At 41.9% G+C, this 23422-nt stretch overlaps 1 protein-coding gene and 1 pseudogene across 5 annotated transcripts in view; both read right to left on the reverse strand.

The window, feature by feature from the left end:
- Positions 1-23422, reverse strand: part of FCHSD2 (FCH and double SH3 domains 2) — a 354314-nt gene that overhangs the window by 25000 nt on the left and 305892 nt on the right. For all 5 annotated transcript variants that reach the window (XM_043992382.1, XM_043992381.1, XM_043992379.1 and 2 more), the window contains one exon: positions 16296-16457. In XM_043992382.1, the coding sequence (XP_043848317.1) occupies positions 16296-16457 (162 nt within the window). The remainder of the gene's footprint in view (positions 1-16295; positions 16458-23422) is intronic.
- LOC122746180 lies at positions 7025-13881 on the reverse strand (annotated as a pseudogene).

The raw sequence follows: 23422 nt of genomic DNA on the forward strand, positions 1-23422 counted from the left end.
CAAGGGTGCTGGCTCTCATGCCTTTCCTGCAGCTAAAACCATGTTTCTTGACAGCTACTATAACATTATCATGTTCTCTGAGCCCTTGGGGACTAATAGTATTATCTTCTGGGGTTTTTAAATAGAGCTTTCAGGTTTACAAAACATTCTTCACAATAGCTCTGAGAAGTAGCTGGTACAAAAACGTCCTCAAGCTTATTGGACAAAGGAAGGAAATGAGCTTCAGAGAAGAGAAGGGCTTTGCCCATGGGCACAGAAAGCCCTGCAGGGAGGATGGATGAAGTAAGATGGGAGCTCAGCTCCTTCAAACTCACTCTGAGCTTCTTCTTCCCACCATGCTGCTCATCCGTCCCACAGGGTGGCTGGGGGACAGCCCCTGTGATTGTCTCCCATTCACACAGATAACAGGTCTGGGGCACTTTTATCACCAATGGGCAGCAAAGTAGGAAAGGGATCTGGTAATTGTCATTCCAAGGGGTGGCGCGCGCACCTGCTGAGTCTCTCTTCCACTACTCGCTCATTTCACAGTTGACTAGAACAAAGTTGCAGTCAGAGGGAACACTAGCCTGGTGTCGCCCTCCCTTCAAGTTAATGAATGATGGTGATGATGGGAAAACATCAGGGAGTCGTGAGAATCCCAATGTCAGCCAGCCACACAGCACTTGAAAAGGCCTAGAAATAATTAATGACTCTGGACTATTGTATGAAAACAAAAGATAAGGGGAAGAAAGCGAATAGAGGCAGGCAGCTTGGTGTTGTGCAGAGAATGTTAGGAGTCAGAAGACCTGTGTTCGAATCCTGACTCTTACTTTACCACAAAAAGTGAGTGCACACTGGGTGACTAGATCCCAAGTTAGGATAAACATATTTCTCTGTCCTGGAGGGTTTCAAACAGAATCTGCATAACTGCTTGGGAAGCAAGTGGAGGGGATTCATGCTTCAGACAAGAGTTGGAAGTGATGACACTGAAGTCTTCCAGAGCTAAGATTTTATTGCTGCCAAAACTGTCCCTGGATTTTGAACATGAACTTATTAGTTGCAGACTAGCGAGCCTTGCTCACCTGCAGAATGGAGGTAAATATTTGTACTTCTTCATCAGTTTGACCAGACAAGAGCTCACTACAAATGACTTCATTTTGTTAACCGTTTCCCAATGACATTTTCCTCTGGCTCAAGTTGTACTCGGGAGCTCTGCTAGCTGCACGTTTGGTGCCTACTGTAAATTATAACAAATAGGAGCTGGTGCAAGCTTCCTCATCTGTGAAAGGAGAAGCTTGGGAGAGAGGTTCTCTCACTCAGGTGCTGCTGCTGTTGAAAGGGCTCCATTGGCGGCCCGGTGGCTGCTCTCTGTCTGGCACCCAGAGGGGGAGGAACATTTCTTTCCTAAGCCCCCCCCTCTTTTTTGGGGGGTGAGGCAATTGGGGTTAAGTGACTTGCCCGGGGTCACACAGCTAGTAAATATTAAGTGTCTGAGGCCGGATTTGAACTCAGGTCCTCCTGACTCCAGAGCCGGTGCTCTATCCACTGTACTACCTAGCTGCCCCATTTCCTAAGCCCTTTTAAACCTGGACCATTCTGGTCTTGCTTGCTGCCCCTTGGGAGCGATTATCTGAATTACAGTGAACATTTATTAAGTACCTACTTTTTATGGGCCCTCTGGTTGCTCTGGGCTACATGACACAGACCCCGGTCTCAAGAAACTCAGAAGTCAGGAGGCTTAGAGGAGATGCTGGAAGGGCATGGGGCTTGGTCAGAAGGTATGGGTTCAAATCAATAAATCAGTTTCATCAATAAACACGTGACTTGTGCAGAAGATGTTCTCTTGCTGGGTCTCAGTATTCTCATTTGTAAGATTAGGTTGGACCAGATGACCCCTTCCAGCTTTAAATCCTAGGGTTCCAAAGCATGGACACAAGTAAGTCTGATTCAAGGTGGAAGGTTACAGGAACACCGAACATGACCCAGACAAAAGTATGCTGGGGGGGGGGGCGGGGCAAGGGAGGCTGCATGGTTGACATGCACATGATCTGGACCCTAAAGGAAGAGATTTTGGCAGGAAGAGATGAGGAGGGAGTGCATTGAGAAATGGGGGACAACTCACTTGGAGGGAGAAGAAAAGAGAACGAGATGGGTGAACAATGAATAGTTTAGTTTGGCTAGAATGAAAGAAAATCACTGTGAGATGAAGCTAGATGTGCTTCTTGAATGGTAGGTTAAGGAGTCAATATTTTATTCTGTAGGCCAAAGATCAGTGAAGAGTTAAAACCCCATCCAATTAGACAGCAAAGACTCTTGGGGACTATTGACATGGAAGAGAATAAAGCTAGTGACTGAGGCATTAAATGCATCCAGCCTCTTTCCAAATCATCAGAACTGCTCTTCACAATAAATTTAACACCAAGAATTTGTATCTAGGTCATGTTCACCTCTCTTTATAAAATGACAGTCATTGTTGGGGGGTTGGCTCAGCTCCAGATTTGTAACCCTCCCCTAAATACAGCTGAGAGCCAGGCTATATACGACTTCAAGTTGTGATGGGAAAGGGGTTATGGGGAAATCCCCAGACTCACATATGTATTTACTTGGAAAGCACTCTGGCATCATGCAAAGTATCCTGGACCTGGAGCCAGAAATTCTGGACTCAGAGGTCCGCAGAATCAAAGAATTTAGAGCTGCAAAGGAACGAACAAAAGGAGAATCTAGTCCAAACCTTCTACCTGATGGATGAGAACCTTGAGAAACATGGGGAGTCATTCACCCAGGAGATACAAGTTGCTCAAACCCAGGTTTTTAAATTTCACTTCAATCTCTGGTCATCTCCTCTAACCCATTCCTGATTAGGAAGCCCCTCTACTGTATATCCAACAAGTCAGGACCTCACTGAGTCTCAGTTTCCTTTATTTATAAAATGGAGATAATTATCTGCATCAAATGTGAAGTATGTGAAAATGTTGTAACCATGAAGGACTACATCAATATTATCTATGATGGCTTATTTATAGGGGATTATGATTAAAAAAGCATACAAGCTCTGGTTTGGGTCACTCATTCATTATACATTTAAATGTCTTCCAGGAAAAATACAGTAACGAGGCTCCTTTCCTCTCTCACCCTCCAATACTGCATACTATACACAACTGCATTCATTCACAACAGTCTGTGTCTTTGTTCCCACTGTGCCCTCTTCCTGGAACACTTTCTCCCCAAATTGCTCAAAACCTCCCTACCATTCAAGGTCCAATAATAATTGTCAATAATTATATATGAATATATGTATATGTATTAAGGATTGCTGACTTTCATTTCTTTTTGTTGTTGTTGTTGTTGTTGTTTTTAAGTGGGGCAATGAGGGTTAAGTGACTTGCCCAGGGTCACACAGCTAGTAAGTGTCAAGTGTCTGAGGCCGGATTTGAACTCAGGTACTCCTGAATCCAGGGTCGGTGCTTTATCCACTGCGCCACCTAGCTGCCCCTCATTTCTTTTTTTTTTTTAGTGAGGCAATTGGGGTTAAGTGACTTGCCTAGGGTCACACAGCTAGTAAGTGTTAAGTGTCTGGGGCTGGATTTGAACTCAGGTCCTCCTGACTCCAGGACCGGTGCTCTATCCACTGCACCATCTAGCTGCCCCCACCCTCATTTCTTTTTAAATGTAGCAATTTTGAAAAAGGAGTGAGCTATAAAAATGTACACTGCAAATATTTTATATAAATATAAACATGTATATTTCTGCCTGATGGCAAAAGAGCTATGAAAATAGATGCTAGGCACAAGATTTAAAAAATTGTAATCACATAGCCAGACATCTTTAAGTTAACTTGGGACAAAAGTGATGATGGGGAAATGGTGATCATTATTCTATTGGTCTTTTACTTCAACCTATACCTGAGTATCCAAAATGCCATTTACCATACCACATTGGAATAATTCCATTTTTACAATAACCTAATATACATCCACATGAGAATATTTCTTTCAAAATAATATATACATACACAAATCCTACTGAATCTGTTATCTGTTATCGGGGAAAAAGGGATTCTAGAGTCTTAAGTTTTCCTACCACCAGAGACAAGCAAATATAAACACTAAACACAGAAAACATGAAACTGTTACTGACAAATGACAAAGTATTAATAAGTAGTCTTGATTTCAGCTAAAAATCTCTTGAGTTTAGGGGCAGCTAGGTGGCGCAGTGGATAAAGCACCAGCTCTGGATTCAGGAGGACCTGAGTTCAAATCTGGCCTCAGACACTTGACACTTACTAGCTGTGTGAACCTGGGCAAGTCACCTAACCCTCACTGACCACCCCCCCAATCTCTTGTTTGTTAATATCCAAACCTTATTTTAGATATAAAATGTAAGCACTGTATAACAAGCATTTCCAAAAGATAGAGTTCTGAAATTTTTGACTATCCACCATGACCAGCAGCCTCTAAACAAACACAAAAGTGTAGGAGACAAATAACAAATAAAAGAGAATTTGAAAAATCCTGTTAGGTGCTTCAAAGTGTAAAAAAAAATGAAGATATCCATAGGCTTCTAAGTTCAAGCTGTCATCCAAAGTATGCATGTTCTTGGAATGTCCTACCCTCTACATTTCCCCTACCAGTATACTACATCTGAATACCTAACTGTAGCGCTATGTGGAAATAATGTGTTTACACAGTCCCTTTTGACAATTAGAAAATGAACAGCTTGACTTAGAACCAAGGTCCTGCCTGCCTCCTTTAGCATTTGTTTTTATTTACACAGGAAATCTTAGTTCAAATGACTGAAATCTGGCTTAAAGAACTGGGCAAGCCAATAATAGCAGTGAAATATTTAAATATTCCTTATTTCCAGCAACAATATAAACTGATAATGGTATTGTCCATTTCTAATGTCAATACTAACAACAGATTATAAATAAATTATCACTTCATTATAGATAAATTCTTATACTCCATTAACTTCAACCTAAAAGGCTGAAATTTGGATAAGAACCAAAAAGTATTTAAGCATTACAAGGCAATGAGGGCTATTCCCCCTTACTTGAACTCTAGCTTTCTTTGGACAATTCATAAAGAGAAAGCAGAGTTCCCCTTCTCTGCCCCCATCTCCTGCCTTCTAACCATAGGTCCACTTAATTTTATTTCTTTGAGCTATCCTTGCATGTTTCTATCCCATGCCCAGATTCAAATTCTCCTTCTACTTCAGAACTGGGGTTGAAGAGCTGACAGGTGGGGGTGAAAAGGAGTTATGAGTCAGGGAGGCAATAGGTCAGAAATTAATTTAAAACCTATATGCCCGGGGCAGCTAGGTGGTGCAGTAGATAAAGCACTGGCCCTGGATTCAGGAGGACCTGAGTTCAAATCTGGCCTCAGACACTTGACACTTACTAGCTGTGTGACCCTGGGCAAGTCACTTAACCCTCATTGCCCCGCAAAAATAAATCAATCAATAAAATAAAATCTATATGCCCAGCAAACATAAGCAAAAGAATTTTCTTGTGTTAAGTAATTTGTATTCTAATTATATGCAATAGGATGTTCATTTAGACTGTATGGAGACCTACTGCACATACACTTAAATAAAGTATCCTTAATTGTAACTCAGCTTTGCTGTCCTAGAACAACTCTTTCATTTTGTCAGTATTTTAAGCATTTTGCAGATCTGCATATAAGGGAGCATATTTTGTCTTGCTTCCCGCTATATAAAAATACAACTTGTGGTTTAAATATAGTTGTAGAAAAGCATGGGGGGGAAATTCCCAAATCAAGGAGTTATGGCACTCGAATCTGATGCTTCCAATTCTTTTACAAAACTCACTTCTAGTCCATAGATTCTGTAGTTTTCTCCTCTAACCCCTACTACTCACATCCATTCCTATTTTTTAAAAACCCCAACCCATTCCTTCTTTTGTAGGGGGAGGGTGAGGCAATTGGGGTTAAGTGACTTGTCCAGGGTCACACAGCTAGTAAATGTCAAGTGTCTGAGGATGGATTTGAACTCAGATCTTCCTGAACCCAGGGCCAGTGCTTTATCCACTGTGCTACCTAGCTGCCTCTCCAACCCATTCCTTTTAAAGTTCACTGACTCAATTATGTCCAATGAAAGATGGAACATGTGCTCATGGGTTTCCCTCATCAACTCAAACTTCCAACTTCATAGGGGTTTCTTCTGTTCTGTACATAGCCAGCTTTTACTGGCTCAGAATCAAACTAGAAGTAGACTGGTGGTTATGACTTTCCCAGTCTAGGTACTCTATCTGATTGCTCTCTGTATGCAGATATGTAAGCTCTGCCTACTGTAGGTGTTCAATAAATATCTGGTTAATTAAATATAAGGGGGGGGGTCTTATGGCCCCATAGAGAAAGTGCTGCTATAGCCTTGGGTTTGACTCTCATCTCTGTTTCTGACTTGTATGTTTCTGTCTCTCTAGGCCGTCTCTCCTTTAGAAAATGAGAGGCTTGGATTAGATCACAGACAATGTTCATTCTGCCTCTGAAAGTCTGTGCCCAAGTCTGTCTCCACTGGCCTGTCGGGTCTAATTAGGCAAGGAAGGCTACAGCCTTCATTTCCGTACGGTCAATGATTTGAAGAGGCTTTAACGTACTTTGGAGGAAGGGGGGCGTTCTTCTGGCCAAAGGCTAAAAAACTTGCTTCGGCAACGAAGATGACATGTCCAAGTTACAGACTGCCAAGGATGCATATCACTCAACCTTTGACTAACCAAGGCCAGGCCTCCAACTGTTCAGGTTTTTCATCTACAACATTAACCCAAACAACAACAAAATCGTCTCAGTTATCTACTCTACAGACTTAGGTAAAACATTTTAAACAGATTATTCACAACGTATATACAAGTACACTTCTTGTGCGCTGGGATCTGTCATACGGACTGGGATCTATCCTTAAACTCCTCAGTGATCACTAATTCCCCAAGCACTCTCATGGGCTCTCTGCTAGTCCCTCCTACCAAAGAGAGGAGGTACAGGAAGCTATAGGGCTAGTGATCAATGTCACTCAATTCTAAGCCATTTCTCTAAGCTGATTTCCCAGGGGTCAGTTGGTGTCCTGGCCACAGGGTTTCTGTGACTGAACTGCCAGTGAGGAGTTTGAGGGCGAGGCCCCAAGGGGTGCGGGGGGGGGGGGGCTCTTCCCCTTAGCTGCTGGGGCCGTCTTCATCATCACTGCCCGAGGAGCTCTTGGAATCTGACCAACTGCTCCCACTGCTACTCCCTATGGGCTCAATTATTTTTTCAACCTCTGCTCTCAGCTCTCTCTTAATGTCATCTAGCTGAGGATCAGGTGAAAGGTTATCCTTCACAGGGGAGGTTTGTGGTCACTGGGGCTCTAAACGGTACAGAAGGGGTGGTGCTCGAGCAGGGCACTGTTACATTCAAGCCTGGATCTGGCTGCTTTTCTTTTCTTAACCTGAATGCTGCTGCTGAGTTTTCCAATACATATTCACCAGTGTCACGATTAATGATAAGGACACAGTCATCTGAGATGGTCTTTTGTTTCCTTTGAACACAGTCACTAGAGGAGTTGAATCAGTGATGCCATCTCCTTTGCCAACCCACATGAAGTGTCTGTAAGTGCTAGCTTAAAATCCCGGTGGATGGTGTGCAAAGAGGCCTGGGCCCCCTCTGGAAGCTCTCTCTGAGCTTCAGGCTGTGCTCCTTGTAGTCAGGAACATGAATGGCCCTCTCCCAACAATGAGTCTATTGATCATTAATAATGAATAAGAGGCAGTGTGGCTTAGTGAAGAGAGTCAATCGTGGGTCCAGGAACACCTAGGTTCAAGTTGTCCCTATGATACATACTGGCTGGGTTAACTGGGACAAGCCCCTTAGTCTTGGAGGCCCCTTTCTAAGACTGTAAATTGCAGAGAAATGGCTGACGTGCATTGGTAAAGAGTTTGCTCACGTAGACGTCCCTCTATCAGGGGTGTCGAACTCACTCAGGAGCTCCTTGTAGAATGAGCTTGACACCTTTACCCCAGACCCTGGCTGGATGACTAATTCCCATTTCTACAGTGCTTTACTGCCTACTAAGCAACTTCCTTACAATGATCTTGTGATGTTGGGAGGGCAAGAATTTTGACTTCTACTATACAAAAGAGGAAACCAAGGCTTGGAGGTAAAGCAATGAGCACATGGTCACATAGCTGGGAAGTGTGGGAGTTGGGCCTCTGGTTCCATGCACAGTGCAGCCCTTCTTCCACAGTAGTGTGCTACCTCCCTCTTGCCAGCATTCCTGCCTCCTACAGGAAGTCTTCCCTGGTCCCCAGGTCTAGCTCTACCTTCTTCTTCCTAAAACTGTCTCACCACCTGGGTCCCAGGGCTTGTGCACTGTGCATTGCAGTACAAAAAATGCAGAGGGTGCTGTCTCTATTGCCTCCTACTGGAACGTGAATTCCTTTTTGGGGGGGGACCTTGTCTCCTTCGTCATCTCTTCTTCTGTGCTAAGCCAAGGGCATTGGTTAATAAATGCTTGTGGAATGACCTCTGTAGTACTGAGAGTCATGAGTCAATGTCCATGTTCCTTTACCATTTCATAAGTAAACAGACTGTATCGTATTTTAAAAATAATTATCTTCTCCTGGGCTGTGTAAACATTTCCCAATTATGCTGTTAATACATAACTGTGGTCTTAACCACATTTTCCAGATGGCACTAAATTCTAACTTGGTGACTGAAGCTTTTGTTGGCATCTACAATGGAACAAATAATTTGGTCCCCAAACTGTATGTTTCTTCCACAAGCTCCTGAGCCAGCTGACTGTCAGCACGAGGAGACCCTTCTCGTTCTGTCTGCAAGAAGAGTAACAGGCCAGCATCAGGCTACCCTGGGCCGACACGCTTCCCTTCAGGTTGAAGTCACCCAGAGCTTCTTGTTCTAGGCAAATTCAGATTCCACAAGGGGCCTGCTCAGCTGAGGTCCATACAAAGCTTATATAAAGTACGTTCCTTGCCCTCGTAGCACAGAGAAGTAGTGGGGCAATACACGAAAAAAGAGAACGAAACAGAGAATGCTATAAGACAAGTGTACTGGAGTGGTACAAAGGGCAGTGGGAGGTCTGGGAAGGAAGGGTTTGATCAGCCCTTAAAATGTAGGAAGAGCTGTGAAGGTGCAAGCACAGAAGGGGTGAGGTGCAGGAGAGGGTTCCTTCCATAGATGACATTTTCAGCTTTGGCAGAATACTAGGAAAATGCGTCTGATGGGAGGGATGGAGCTGGCTGCAAATAGGGTGATGGCGAGTTCTTATTAATCACCTGCCAAATGATATCTGTCCCCAAATAGTTGTTCTTGGTTCTCCTCACTTGGCCTGTCAAAAGGTTCCTATCAATTCAACATAGTTTGGCAAACATCAAATGCCTACTATGGTATTGTAGGGTTGTGTCCTCAGCAATGGGAGAATGACAAAGAAATTATGATTCCTATTTTTAGAACAGTTAGAAATTTTATAGAATTTTCCTCACAACCCTTTTACAAGCTAGGAGATTGAGGTTCAGAGAGTGACTTGAGCAGGGTCACACAGATTGAGGACCTGATCATTTCCCCTCTCTGAGTCTCAGATTTATCATCAGTAAGGCAGGAATAATACTTATACTACAGACCCTTGAGAAATAATAATGAGCATTTATAGAGTGTACAAACATTATCTCATTTGATTCTCATAACAGCCCTGGGAGGTAGGGGCTATTCTTATCCTCATTTTATAGACAAAGAAACAGAGACTGAGAGAAAATGACTTGCCCAGGATCATACAGCTATTAAGTGTCTGAGGTTTGATCTGAATTTAGGTCTCCAGGTTTGTTTGTTTGTTTGTTTTTTGCGGAACAATGAGGGTTGTGACTTGCCTGGGATCACACAGCTAGTTCAGTGTCATGTGTCTGAGGCAGGATTTTAACTCAGGTCCTCCTGAATCCAGGGCTGGTGCTTTATCTACTGTGTCACCTAGCTGCCCCATCAGATTTCTTTTTTTTTTTTAAAGTGAGGCAACTGGGGTTAAGTGACTTGCCCAGGGTCACACAGCTAGTAAGCGTTAAGTGTCTGAGGCCGGATTTGAACTCAGGTACTCCTGACTCCAGGGCCGGTGCTCTATCCACTGTGCCACCTAGCTGCCCCTCCACTGCGCCACCTAGTTGCCCCTCCAGGTTTCTTAAAAGAGGTGGAGCTCCTAAGATTAGTAATGGTTTGCCATGAGAAGCAGAGGGGAAGAGCTGTGTAAGAAAATGGACAGAAGCAGGAGATAATGGGGTATATCTGGTGGATGGGAGTCATTCCATTACAGGAAAAGCAGAGTCCTCAGACATTTTAAGATGAGGACCATGTGGAATGTGAAGGTGGAAAGGTATATTTACATCAGTGTGAAAACAAATGAATTTGAACCATATCACACTGAGGACATACAGGGAAATGGAAATAAGATTTTAAAACCTCCTGCATTTCACAACCTGCTAATTTGCTCAAGGATCGGCATTTATCATGATACTGGGCCAATCGCTGTGTGTCAGACTTCAAAAGGGCAAAGTGATGAGAAGCTTTTGGCTTGTGTAAAATAATTTGAGGGTGTGGCAACCAAGCAAGGGAAAAAGTGATTGAAAGCACTTGAGGAAATGCCCAGGTAAGACCCCATCCAGACCCACCCAAACCAGCAGAGTGGCTGGTTATGATGATAGACTGTGCCCAGTCTGATCAATCATACTGTGAGGGGAGAGCAATCTAGGGCACAGGCCTGATCTTAATTGGCCTGTAGGCCAGATGCTGCCATCAAATCCAAGTAAATGTGCTTAGGAAACTAGGAAACATTTTTTAACCTGATTGGCTCAGAATCAGAGAATCAAAGTTGGAAGGGACCATGGAGGTTGTCTGATCCAACTTGTAATGTTCCTTTAAAGCATCCCTGAGTAGTGCTCATCCTTCAGAGTATCCCTTACAGCTCTAAATTTATAGTCCTACAATCTATCTGAGTCGAACCAGAGGTGATAGGAAATCCACTACTTTCCGAGTAAGTCCAGTCCTTTTTCAGGCAGTTCTCATTGTGAGGAAGTTTTTCATTAACATTGAACCTAAATCTGTCTACCTGTGACTACTGTCAACATAGGAAATCTTAGTTAAAATGACTGAAATCTGTCAAATTCTGCCCTCTCTTCCCCAAATATTTAAAGACGGATGCTTTTCAGCTCATCTTTTCTTTATCCATCAGAATATCTTCAGTTTCTTAGGTCAGTTGTCGTCCGGCTTGGTCTCCAGATCCCTCACTATCTAGGTCATTTTCTTCTAAAGTATTCCAGCTTGTCAATATCCTTCCTAAAATGAAGTACCTAGAACTGTATGGCATATTTCCAATGTGGTCTTTTCAGGTAAGGTGACAAGAGCTGGATCATCACAACCAGCTTCCCCAACCTCTGGGTGGCAGGACAGGAGTTGTCACTGTGTCGTATCACTTTTCAAAGGATAAAAAACTCTGGCTTACAGGCTGGTACTTACATAGCCAAGAACACAGGTTTGATCAGGGTGGAAACGAATTATCTTTATGTGGTTTCAATGTTAGAAAGTAGGCAGTTAGATGGTGCAGTGGATGCTGCCCAGAACACCGGGCCTGGAGTCAGAAAGACCCGGGTTAAAATCCATTCTTAGGCATACTTAATTAGCTGTGTGACACTAGGCAGGTCATCTAACCTGCCTGCCTCATCTGTAAAATGGGGGTAGTGATAACAATGAACTCCCAGTGTCATGAGAATCAAATGAAATAACTGTAGAGTGCTTAGCACAGTGTTTGGCACATGGTGCTCTGGAAATGTTAGCTATTATTCACAAATGCATTTAATTTCTGTTGGTGGTCTTACGAAGGTATATTGTTGGCCCTGAGGAAGAATTACAAACAAAGGGTTTGTTGTAAGTGAAAATCTATCCCCACTAGCTAGAAAAGCAAATCAAAGAGCTTACCTATGGAGTCAGCCTAATACCATTTTCCTGTACGTGAGACATGTCCATAGTATATCAGCTTTTAAGTCTAGAGCAATTTTTCTAGTCTTCACTGAAACTTGGATTCCCATAGAATTAGAAAGAGTTTAAGATTTGTTACTGTGAAAATACTTATAATTACTATTGTCAGCTTATTAGAGTCTTGTCAGGGAAGTCATATGAATCTAACAAAAATCTTACAAAATCTAACAAAAAAGTTAAACTTTTCAGAACACTTAGAAGGTATCATCACTGCCTACTATTATCTAAAAGGTTGTCATGAAGAAGAGTACTGGTCTTAGAGGAAGGAAGACCAGAGTTCAAATCTTGCCTCTGATACTAGCTGTATGATACTAGGCAAATCATTTAATTTCTCGGAGCCTTAGTTTCTTGATCTGTAAAATGGGGGCACTGATAAACCGAATGCCCTATCTCACAGGGCTATTGTAAAGGTCAATGAAGATAGATTGTACTTGGAAAATACTTCATAAACCTTGAAGTACTATATAAATATCGGCTATTCTCACTACCTGTGGTAGCAAATCAAAAGATTTGGGCTCAACTTCCTAACTCTGCTATTAACTATTATTGCTCTGCTATTATTACCCAGGCAAGAGCCTGGGTAAGTCATTTTGTCTTCAGGGGGCAAAATATGATATAGCAGAAAAGAGCACTAGCTTTGAAGCCAAATTCCACTTGACACCATAGCACTGACCTATGAGACCTTGGGCAAGTCATGGAATCTCCCTGGAGCTCAATTTCCTGAACTGTGAATGTTGGTGTTATACTAGGTGGTCTACGAGATCCCACCTTACTTCAGATGCATGACGCTACAAAGCAACAACTCAGTTGGAGCTTGTGAACACTGGGGTCATTTCACAATGGAACGGGCTCCCTCATGAGCAGTCGTCAGGGATGCTGTAGGGGCACTCATGCTTCAGACAGGGCTTGGACCAGATGCTCTCTGAGGCGCCTCCTTCTTCCACTGCTAAGATTCTCTAGGAGCCTAGGCAGGCATGATGGGAACAGTAGGAGGAGGAGGAGCATCATGCTGATGCTGAATTTACACTTAGAAGACCCAGGGTTGAGTCCTGCCTCTAACACTAACCATGTGATCCTAGGCAAGTCGCTTCAATGTCTTCATCCGTAAAATGGGAATAATATGATTTCTCCTCCCTGTCAGGCAGAGCTGCCACAGAAGTGCTCCGAAAACTTTTAAGGGCTACAGAAAGCTCTCATTACTACCTGAAAAGGGCAAAAGGAAGGGCCAGTATGACAGCCTGGAAAATGCACAATGAGATAGATACACATTTTTTCCCTGGGTCTTTTCTTCATAGCCCATGGTGTTCTGGGTTTTTTCCCTGAACTGTCTTGACCAGTAAAGGTCCTGGGCTAGAGAAACACAAGTTAGGCTGCTGGGCTAAGGCACAAGCATGGCAAAGCCCCAGACTCTCTCTAACCCACAGCCAGGGACAACTACACAACATGAATGAAGAGGAGATGCCACACCCCAGTGATGGGAAGGGCTCGACGTGGCCCAGAGCCTGTGGTCCTGTGAAAGAGATTAAAACAAAAACAAAAACAACCCTTTCTTTCTCCCAAGCCAAGTTGGCCACTGACTCGAGTCTGTAGGAGCTGAGTCAAAAAAAAGAGCCACCCACTTACATCATTATAGCTAATAATGAATTAGAAATAAATCTGACATAAAATCTTCCCACAGACATTCAAGGCCAACAAATGTACACCCACACGGCAGTTTCATCTTTCATCATGCAAATGTTCTTCCAGCAGGAAAACAAACTAGCTGTGAAGATGACGAACCTTCCAGGAATTCTAATTTTGATCTCTCCTGGATTTTTCCAGTAAGGGCTACTGACAACTGAATGGTATGGGGGGAAAAGGAAGTAGGGCCCTGTAGCCCCATCATTAATAGCTGAGACATTGTGGACAAGTCATTTCTCTGTTTCTCATCCATCAAAATGGTGCATGTTGGAGTTCAGCACTGGAAGGGCCCTGGAGATCACCTGGTCTAACCTGCCCTGAGCCACCTGAATTCAGAAAAGAAACAGGGGGCAGCTAGGTGGTGCAATGGATGAGGCATTGGCCCTGGATTCAGGAGGACCTGAATTCAAGTCTAGCCTCAGACACTTTGACACTTACTAGCTATGTGACCCTGGGCAAGTCACTTAACTCTCATTGCCCCACCAAAAAAAAAAAAAAAAAGAAAGAAAGAAAGAAAGAAAAGAGGCTCTGAGAGGCCCCAGGTCACACAGCTGGACTCAGAGCTACAGTGATGCTTATTACACTATTATACTACTGCTTCCCCTAATACCCACCTGTCCTAGTTACCTCATAGGGATCTGTATTATGAGGACCAAAGGAAATATTATACAAAAAAGTGCTCTGAAAAATGCAAAGCTCAAATTTTTCTAGGGTCTTAAGATGAACAAAGTGCTTTTTAAAACAAATTAGTCAATCAGTATTAATGATTTTTGTACACACAGGAGAAGCAGCATAGTGTAACAAAGTGATGGACTCAAAGTCCTGGGTTCAAATCCTGACTGAAGATTAGTTGTCTATGAGTCAATTATAATGTCATTTTTGACACCTTTAATATCTCCCACCGAGGGCTATTGCAAGGTTCAAATGAGATAATGAGCGTAAAGTGCTTTATAACCTTAAAGTCTGCTATTAGAATCTGGGTGGTATAGTGTTGTTGTTGTTTGTCCTTCATTCTCAAAGAGAACTGTGACCTCAGGAAGGTGATGTCATGACTTACAATGAACTGGATTTAAGTAATGAAGGGCTGTGCAAGGTCACCAGCCTCATTCTCTTCTCCAGAGTCACTGGAGTCCAGTGGCAAGATACAGATCAGGATGACTGGCAATGGCCGGATGCAGACCTTGGCCTTTTTAAGATAAGGACTTTACCAGGTCTCAGTTTGCCTGAGCAAACACCCATTCAGTGTTTAAGGCTAGGTAAAAAATGAAATGGGGGTAAAGAATAGAATGCTGGACTTGGAATCAGAAAACCAGAGTTCAAATTCCACCTCTTATTTGAATGACTTGACTTGCTGTTTGGCCAGGAGCAAGTCATTTAATGTCTCTGAGACATGGGACTTTTAAGACTATCTACTAAGTTACAGAGAGTTGAATGGTTTGTGTTGGTGAATTTCACCAAGCTATGACCTAGCAGATCTTTGATGTGTTAATATCCTCACTGTCCAAAGCCCCACACATGAGGGCTGAAGCCAGGACTCCACACAGACTTTTGTGAGTTCTGCCTCACCTCACCCTCAGGCGGGCTCTGCTCCTTGGCACAAGCACCTATAGGCGCATGAGGCTGAGTGTAACTGTCTGCACTTCAGCCATCCAAGCCCTATGGAACATTCTCCATTTCTCACTCATTTCTAGGAGAGAATAGCAACTCCCATAGGAGTGAGCAGAGCTGGTTATACATAATCTGAGTGAAAAGTGGGATGTGAGACTTTGGCTTTGGGATCCTGTGCAATATGTCCTGTTTAGACCAGCTGTCTATTGATGAACAGCTATAGCTCCCATTCTCACAGAGCTTTATGAATCACAAAGCACTTTTCTCTGGACAATCCTATTAGGAAAGTGGCATGAGGATTATTTTTTATAGATGAGAGAAAATGTAGGGAAGAGAAGTTATTAAAATTATTAATCATACAAGAATCAGAAAGTACAGGGTCCGAGACAGGGGGCTGGGTTATGTGTCTGTTTCCACATGGGAGGTCTGTCTCTAGCCATGGGGAGGTCACTTTGCTCCCATTAGTTTCAGTTTCCCCATGTTCACAATGCTAGTACTATATCTGATATCATCTACCTTACAGGGCTAGAGGGGGCAAGTATCTTGTTAATTGTATAACAGCCAAACAAGAAGTACTACTAGGCATTTATATAGCACTCCAAATTTGATAAAACAGATTCTCGGAGGAGAGAGGAGGGAAGGCAATGCTAATATTATCCATTTTACCATGGGAAACAGAGGCTCAGTGACTTGTCCGATGTCAAATTGGCAGCTGAATCCATCATTCTTCATTATCCTGAGGCTCTCTTTCTCTTTTCCCTCACCCTGCCTAATTTTTTTTTTTTGCAGGGCAATGGGGGTTAAGTGACTTGCCCAAGGTCACACAGCTAGTTAGTGTCAAGTGTCTGAGACCGAATTTGAACTCAGGTCCTCCTGAATCCAGGGCCAGTGTTTTATCCACTGCGCCACCTAGCTGCCTCCTCACCCTGCCTATTAAGTTGTTTGGGCCTCACACAACAGAGGCTAGTAAGAGGAAGATCAGTCAATAATGGAAACAAGAAACAGTACCAAGTGCAGGGAGCCATTATTGGCCACCGCAGGAAGGCTGGCCCAACGTTCATTCTCCAACTCCTCCATCACTTGGTTCATTGCACTCTTCAGCCATGTGTCTACAGAAACCCCAATCTGCTTCAGGAGGTCTAGACGTGCTTCAGCTTTCAGCTTAATTATCTATAAAGACAAATTGAGAGAAAAGGATTAGAAAATGGAGCAATTGTTTTATTTTTTGCTCGTCCCTTCTAGCCTGTATTTAATGACAATACATTCGTTCCGTATATGTTTATTTTTCTTATTTTGACTTGTACATTTTGTCTCCTCTGATAAAATGCTGGTTCCTTTGTGTTTGTATCCCAACACCTAGCACAATGTCTGTCATATAGAAGTCATTTAATAAATGCTTGTTGATTAAACTGACCGGTCCATCACCCAGTGAAGCAACCCTTGTGGAGACACAAGTCATCAACTGCCTCTGCAGGTTCTTCCAGAGGCACAGCTACCTGAGGCCCAGAAATAAGCCCTTACTAGTTTGACACTGTCAAAGATTCAACATTGGAAACTGATCTGATTTTATCAATGGAAACAGCACTAGACAAGATGTGTTATCATCAGTATTGTACCTTAAGGACCCCTGGGCCTTTCCGTGTGCCCTGCAGCTGAGCTCCATATGTATTCTCTCTCCCTGTTATTGAGAGCTCCTTGGGATCAACGACTGTCTTGTTCAGTACAGGACTCTGCACACAGAAAGCACTTAAGAAATGCTTCATTCATGCATCTACTTTCCGGTCTACTAATCAGAGTAGAAACATGGCCATCAGCGTTCCTCTTTGGCAGCAGAGATATAACAGTAGCTCACATTTCTATAGCGCCTTCAAGTTTGTAGAGTACTTTCCTAACAACATTCCACTGAGGCAAGTGGTATAAGTATGATGATTTTCCCCCTTCTAACAGATTATGAAGCTGAGATTTCAAGAAATCACATGACTTGTGCAAGATTACAAAACTATGAACTGACAATGCCAGGAGTTAATCATAGGTCTCCTAATTCCAAGTTCTACATTCACTTCCAGATAAAACAAGAACTCAGGAAGCTTCTAGAATGCAATGACAGCAAGATACTGCCACAATACTTGTTCTTTTTGCATTGGACTTATGATTCCATTAGACTTTCTCAATCTCTCTGCAATGTGTAATTTTGTTGACTACTCTCTCTTTCTGGATTTTCTCCTTGGGTTTTCTTGACATTTTTGTCTCTTGGTTCTCCCCCCACCTGTCTGACCACTCAGCATCTTTTGCTGAACCATTATCCACAACATATCTACTAATTGTTGGTATACCCCAAGACTCTGTATTGTATCCTTTTCTCTTTCTCACTCTTCTACTTGGTGACCTGTCATCAGTTCTCTCTAATGAAGACTCTCTCTCCCCTGAGTTCTAGTGCTGCTAATACAGAATGGTAAGCCAGAGTAAATCTGAAATGTAAGCTCATATGTGAGCTGGAAGTGAACTCAGGACATATAATCCAAAACATATGTGAAATATAGAGCTCCTTTTCAAAGTCTTTGAGAAATGATTACATATCGAATTCAGACCCTGATGCTATATTCCTGACTCATTCCCCAGCTAGACATTCCCCATTTGGTCTCACCCCTAGTGGAAATGGACTAATCAACACCAAACACTGTATTCCAGAGAATTCATGGACAGTATTTGGTATGAATGGAGTAAAGGGTAGGGATAGAGGCATAAAAGGATATGTTGGCCCCTTCTTCCCCAGGGACTTTCAGTATCAACCATGTCTAAGGAACATTGTCATAGCCCAGGGCATCTGGAAGAAAGGTCTTTTCTACCTCTTTTTGACTCAGGAAAACTCTCTCCTCTCCAATAGGTGCAGGTGACAGGAAGTTTCATCTTACATACATTTTTTAAATTTCTTAAATTGTTATCTATTTACTCTTAGTAATGTCTTTCTTGACTGCCCTTTATTATCTTGACTTCCCCTTTATTATCTTAATTCTTTCAATACTTGTCAACACCATGTAAACTGCTTCCTCTTTGTTCAGCCTCATTGGTCCTCCCCCACTCATTTGGTAAGAGCTTTTCCTTTTCTCAGATTGCAAACAGAATCCTGTTTATACCTTTCTTATGTTCCACGTTCTAGTTGGATTTTGTTGTTATTGTTGAATGTGTGCTTTATTTTCCCGACTAGAGCCAAAGACCCATTAGGGCAGGTCCGTGGCTTCTTTATTTATCCTTATAATGAGGCTGATAATGACTCATTTACAGAGAATAGAAAAGTTTACAAAATAACCTTAAGCAACAATCCAGTGAGGTAAAGAGTACAAAGATTTATTAACCCTGTTTTACAGAGGAGTAAACTTGAAAATTTGGAGAGGTGAAGGTCACCCCAGAATGATAATCACTGACTCTTCTATAGGGTTTTGGCTTTAACCCTAACCCTACAAAGGGCTGGACACAAATTATCTCAAATCTTCAAAGTAATCCTATCAAGTGGGTACTACAAGTACTCATTTAACAGCAGAGGAAACAGAGGCTCAGAATGATTGAGAGAATTAGCGTTAGATTTTCTAGGGGACAACCCTTCCAATACGTACTCCTAAGACTTCCTTTTTTCAGGTTAAACATTTCTAGTTCCTTCAACCAATCCTTGAATAGCATGAGTTTGAGGCCTTTCACCATCTTGGTTTTCCTCCTCAGTTACCGGGAAGTGGAAGCAGCCCCAAGCTAAATAGGGGAAACAGGGGAAAGAAAGGAAAGGAGAATGGAAAGAAGGGAGTGAGTGTCAGGAAAGTTCACTGGGATACTCATGGCAGTGTCAGAAAGAGAGAGGGTAATTAGGGATTGTCAAATTCTGGGGGATTAGTGAATAGGCCTTCTCAGACTCATTATTCATGTTTGGCCTGAAGAATATTTAGGGGAGCCATGACTGCTGTCTTCAAGTACTGGAAGGGCTGAGCTTGCTTCCACTTTGGACTGGGCTTCTAAGCCTTTTGGCAATGTGGGGAAGCCTATGGACCATTTCATAGAATAAGGCTTTTAAATAACTGAAGGAAATGTAACTTTTTTTTTCATTCAAGCTCTTGGATCCCCTAAAGCTTATTCACAGATTGAGCCCATGTACTCCATCTAAAGAATAGCATAGTGCTGTGGAAAGAAATGATGGGTTTGGAATCAGGAACTAGGTTCAAATCTCAGCCCTGTCACTACCTGTGTAACTTGAGGCAAATAACCTGTGCTCTGGGTTTTTACATACCAAGTCCAGTCATGTGCATTTCTCATATAAATCTCTCTTAGCTCAGCCCTATAACTAGGGTTGCCCCTAGCAACATCAGAACCTGGCTTGCTTCCTCCCTCCATTTACCCCTGGGAACATAAAAATTGGCTGGTGTCTGGGTCTCCACAGAAAAAAGTAAAGCTCTCATATAAACACGTAGGCTAACATAACAACGAATATAGGCCAGGCTTTCTTCAGCCCACAAAACGTGTGAAAGACTTGTGCCTGAGCCCACAAAGGATCGAGACAAATCTGCTTCCTTCTCCCGGGACCAGAATTCTGCTTCTACCTCAGGGTTGAGTCCGATGTGAAGGGAGATTGTGGGGTGTCCGGAGAGCCTGCAGTGAGGTTTACAGTCCTATACCCCTTCTGTATTACCCTGGTGGGGAGAAGAACTTGGGGTCTGTAGAGAACAAAGCTCCTTATCTTTCTGGGAAACCTTTACTCCCCTCAGATTTCACTGTAGGCCTGGAGGACTTTCTAAGTCCCGAGGTTCAGATCTCGGCTCTCCAGCTGGGTAACTATGGGCAGGTCTTCTCACCTCTTGGAGCCTTATCTTCTTCATTTGTAAAAACCAGGCGGATGGACTGTGGGCCAGTGTGGTGGAGGGTGGCCCTGAGGGCCGGATCAGGTTTGATTCTTGCCAGGCATGTGACCCTGAACAAGTCCACTTACCCTCTCTGAGACCCAGTTTTCTCACTTACGGAAGAATAAAAATAACACCTGTAAATCCAACTTCACAGCACTGTTGTGTGAGGCTCAATGAGAATATAGGGAAAGTGCTTTGAAAACTTGGAAGCACTATACGAATTCTAGTTGTCACTGGTATTGTTGTCATTATTATTATATGATTTCTAAGATTCTTTCCAACTATAAATCTATGATGACCATGGCTATCCAGTCAAGATGGTGAAGTAATATAGGTTTGCAGAGAAGCAGTTTCTTTATACTACTCTCAAAAAACAACAAAGAGAAACAACAAAGAAAGGATAAAAAAATCCCACAAGAAAATAAAAATCAACCAAAATAAAAAATAAGAAAAGCAAAGAATACTGATGAAATTTTAAAAAACTTAATTGCAACAGAACCAGTTAAAAGACCAGAATGTTTTATATAATTGTACACGTATAACACATATCTGCTTACTGCCTCGGGGAGGGGAAAGGGGAGGGAGGGAAGGAGGGATAAAAATTAGAACTCAAAACTATAAATAAAAATGTTCATCTCTTTTAAAAACAAATAAATAAAAGTTTAAAAGGACCAGAAGTGATGGACAGAAAATGAAGCCATGCAAGAATACCAAGAGAAGACTCCAAATGGGTAAATAACACATTTAAATTGTCCTTCATTTTTGAAGAGGATCATGACATGGAGGTGATGTCATGACTTTCACTGAATTGGATTTAAGTGAGGGAAGGCTGCGCAAAGTCACCAATCTTACTCTCTCCTCCAGAGCTATCTGGGTCCAGTGGCAAGATGTATATCAGGACAACTGGAGATGGCCCTGGATGACTTGCCCAGGGTCACATAGATAGTAAGTGTTTGAGGTGAGATTTGAACTCAGGTCCTCCTGACTTCAGAGCCAGTCTTCTATCCACTGCACCACCTAGCTCTCCCAACACATTCAAATAAATTGAAAAGGAATAAACACTGAAGAGAAAGTCACAAAACAAACAAAGGAGTTTTAAACAAAACAAAAACAAAATACCTCGGGGAAGAAATCAAGTTAGAATTTTAAATTACTTTAAAATGAGCAGCAAGTAAAAAAGAAAAAAAAAAGGAAAAAAAAAGATCTGCAAGTAATAATGAAGAAAATGAGCAACATGGAGAGTATAATAGAAAAGTTGATCCTGTGATTTCTTTTTTCAAAAATTTAATTTCATTTGTTTTGTTACATTTTAAGCTCCAAACTGTCTTTCTCCCTGTCTCCTTATCCTGCAGTAGAGAATGTCATCATATGACACAGATTTAGAAATACACATAAAACCATACTAAGCATACTTCTATTTGTCAGTTCTTTCTCTGGAGGCGGACAGCATCTTCCTTCATAGGTCCTTTATAGCTGATTTCTTCATCACAAAACTAACTGGAAAGCAGTCTAGTGGATATTGTGTATAGATTAAAATCTTATACAATTTACCAAGATATGGTCAAAACGGATACATGCTCTAGATATAAAGGGAGATATCATAAGAAAAGAACATGGAATACATTCCCACCAGACTTATGGATAGTAGAAGAATTTATAAATAAATGAGAGAGCACTGTGAGCTATAAAATGGATAGTTTTGATTACATGAAGTTAAAAAGGTTTTTACAGATAAAACCAATGTAGCCAAGATTAGAAGGAAAGCAGAAAATTGGGAGAAATTTGTACAGACAGTTTCTTGGATAAAAGTCTCATATCTCAAATATATAGAGAACTTTATCAGGAATATGCGTCATTCCCCAATTGACAAATGGTCAAAAGTATATATAGTCAAATGAAAAAATGTTCTAAGTCATTATTGATTAGAGAAATGCACATTAAAACAACTTTTAGATATCACCTAACACCTGTCAGTTAATCTAAAATGGCAGAACAGGAAAATGACATGTTGTAGGGGATGTGGAAAATTGGGACATTAATACACTGTTGGTGGAACTGTGAACTGATCCAACCATTTTGGAGAGCAATCTATTTATTTTTTGGTTAGAGTTATCTACTTTTGAGGGGGGAAGATTAAAGTCCATCACTTTTATAGTTTTATTACCTATTTCCACCTATAATAGATTTAGCTTTTCCTTTAAAAACGTGAATGCTAGGGGCAGCTAGGTGGTGCAGTGGGTAAAGAACTGACCCTGGATTCAGGAGGACCTGAGTTCAAATCCAACCTCAGACACTTGACACTTACTAGCTGTGTGACCCTGGGCAAGTCACTTAACCCTCACTGCCCTAAAAAAAAAAAAAGTAAATGCTAAAAAATTATTTTTAAAAATGTGGATGCTATAACATTTGGTGCATGTAGGTTTAGCATTCATATTACTTTATTATCTATGCTATCATTTATCATAATATACTTTCCCTGTTTGTCTCTTAATTATCTATTTTAGCTTTAACTTTGTCTGAGATCATGATTGCTTTCCCTTCAGCTGAAGAATAATAAATTCTACTCTAGCCCTTTATTTTTTTTTCTTTTTCTTTTTATTCGGGGCAATGAGGGTTAAGTGACTTGCCCAGGGCCACACAGCTAGTAAGTGTCAAGTGTCTGAGGTCGAATTTGAACTCAGGTCCTCCTGAATCCAGGGCTGTTGCTTTATCTACTGTGCCACCTAGCTCCCCTCTAGCCCTTTATTTTTACTCTATGCATATCTCTCATTTTAAAATGTGTTTTTTTGTAAACGACATTGTCAATTTCTGGTTTTTAATCCATTCTGTTATCTGTTTCTATTCTATGGATGAGTTCATCTCATTCACATTCAAAGTTATAATTACTAATTGGGCATTTCACTTCATCCTATTTTTCATCACTGTTTATTCTTCTCTCCCTTCTCCTTTTACTCTAGCCTTCCTCAAACATCTCCCTTCTACTACTGCCTCTCTAATGCACATGCCTTCTATGAACCCCTCCCTTACCCTCTCCCCACTTTTAATAATCCCTTCCTTATCTTCTTCTTCTTACCCAATCTCTTGTTCTGTATACTCTTCTAAGTCTCTTCTTTATATTATTCCCCTCGCCTTCTCTGTAAGTTAAAGACTTTTATACCCTTCTAGATATATTATTCTCTCTTTATCCCAGTTCTGATGAGAATAACGTTCTAGTACTGCCAGCCTCCACCTCCTCCTGCCTCTACTGTAACAGTC

Source organism: Dromiciops gliroides, chromosome 3 (assembly GCF_019393635.1).
Source record: "Dromiciops gliroides isolate mDroGli1 chromosome 3, mDroGli1.pri, whole genome shotgun sequence".
In the NCBI taxonomy this organism is placed as follows: Eukaryota; Metazoa; Chordata; class Mammalia; order Microbiotheria; family Microbiotheriidae; genus Dromiciops; species Dromiciops gliroides.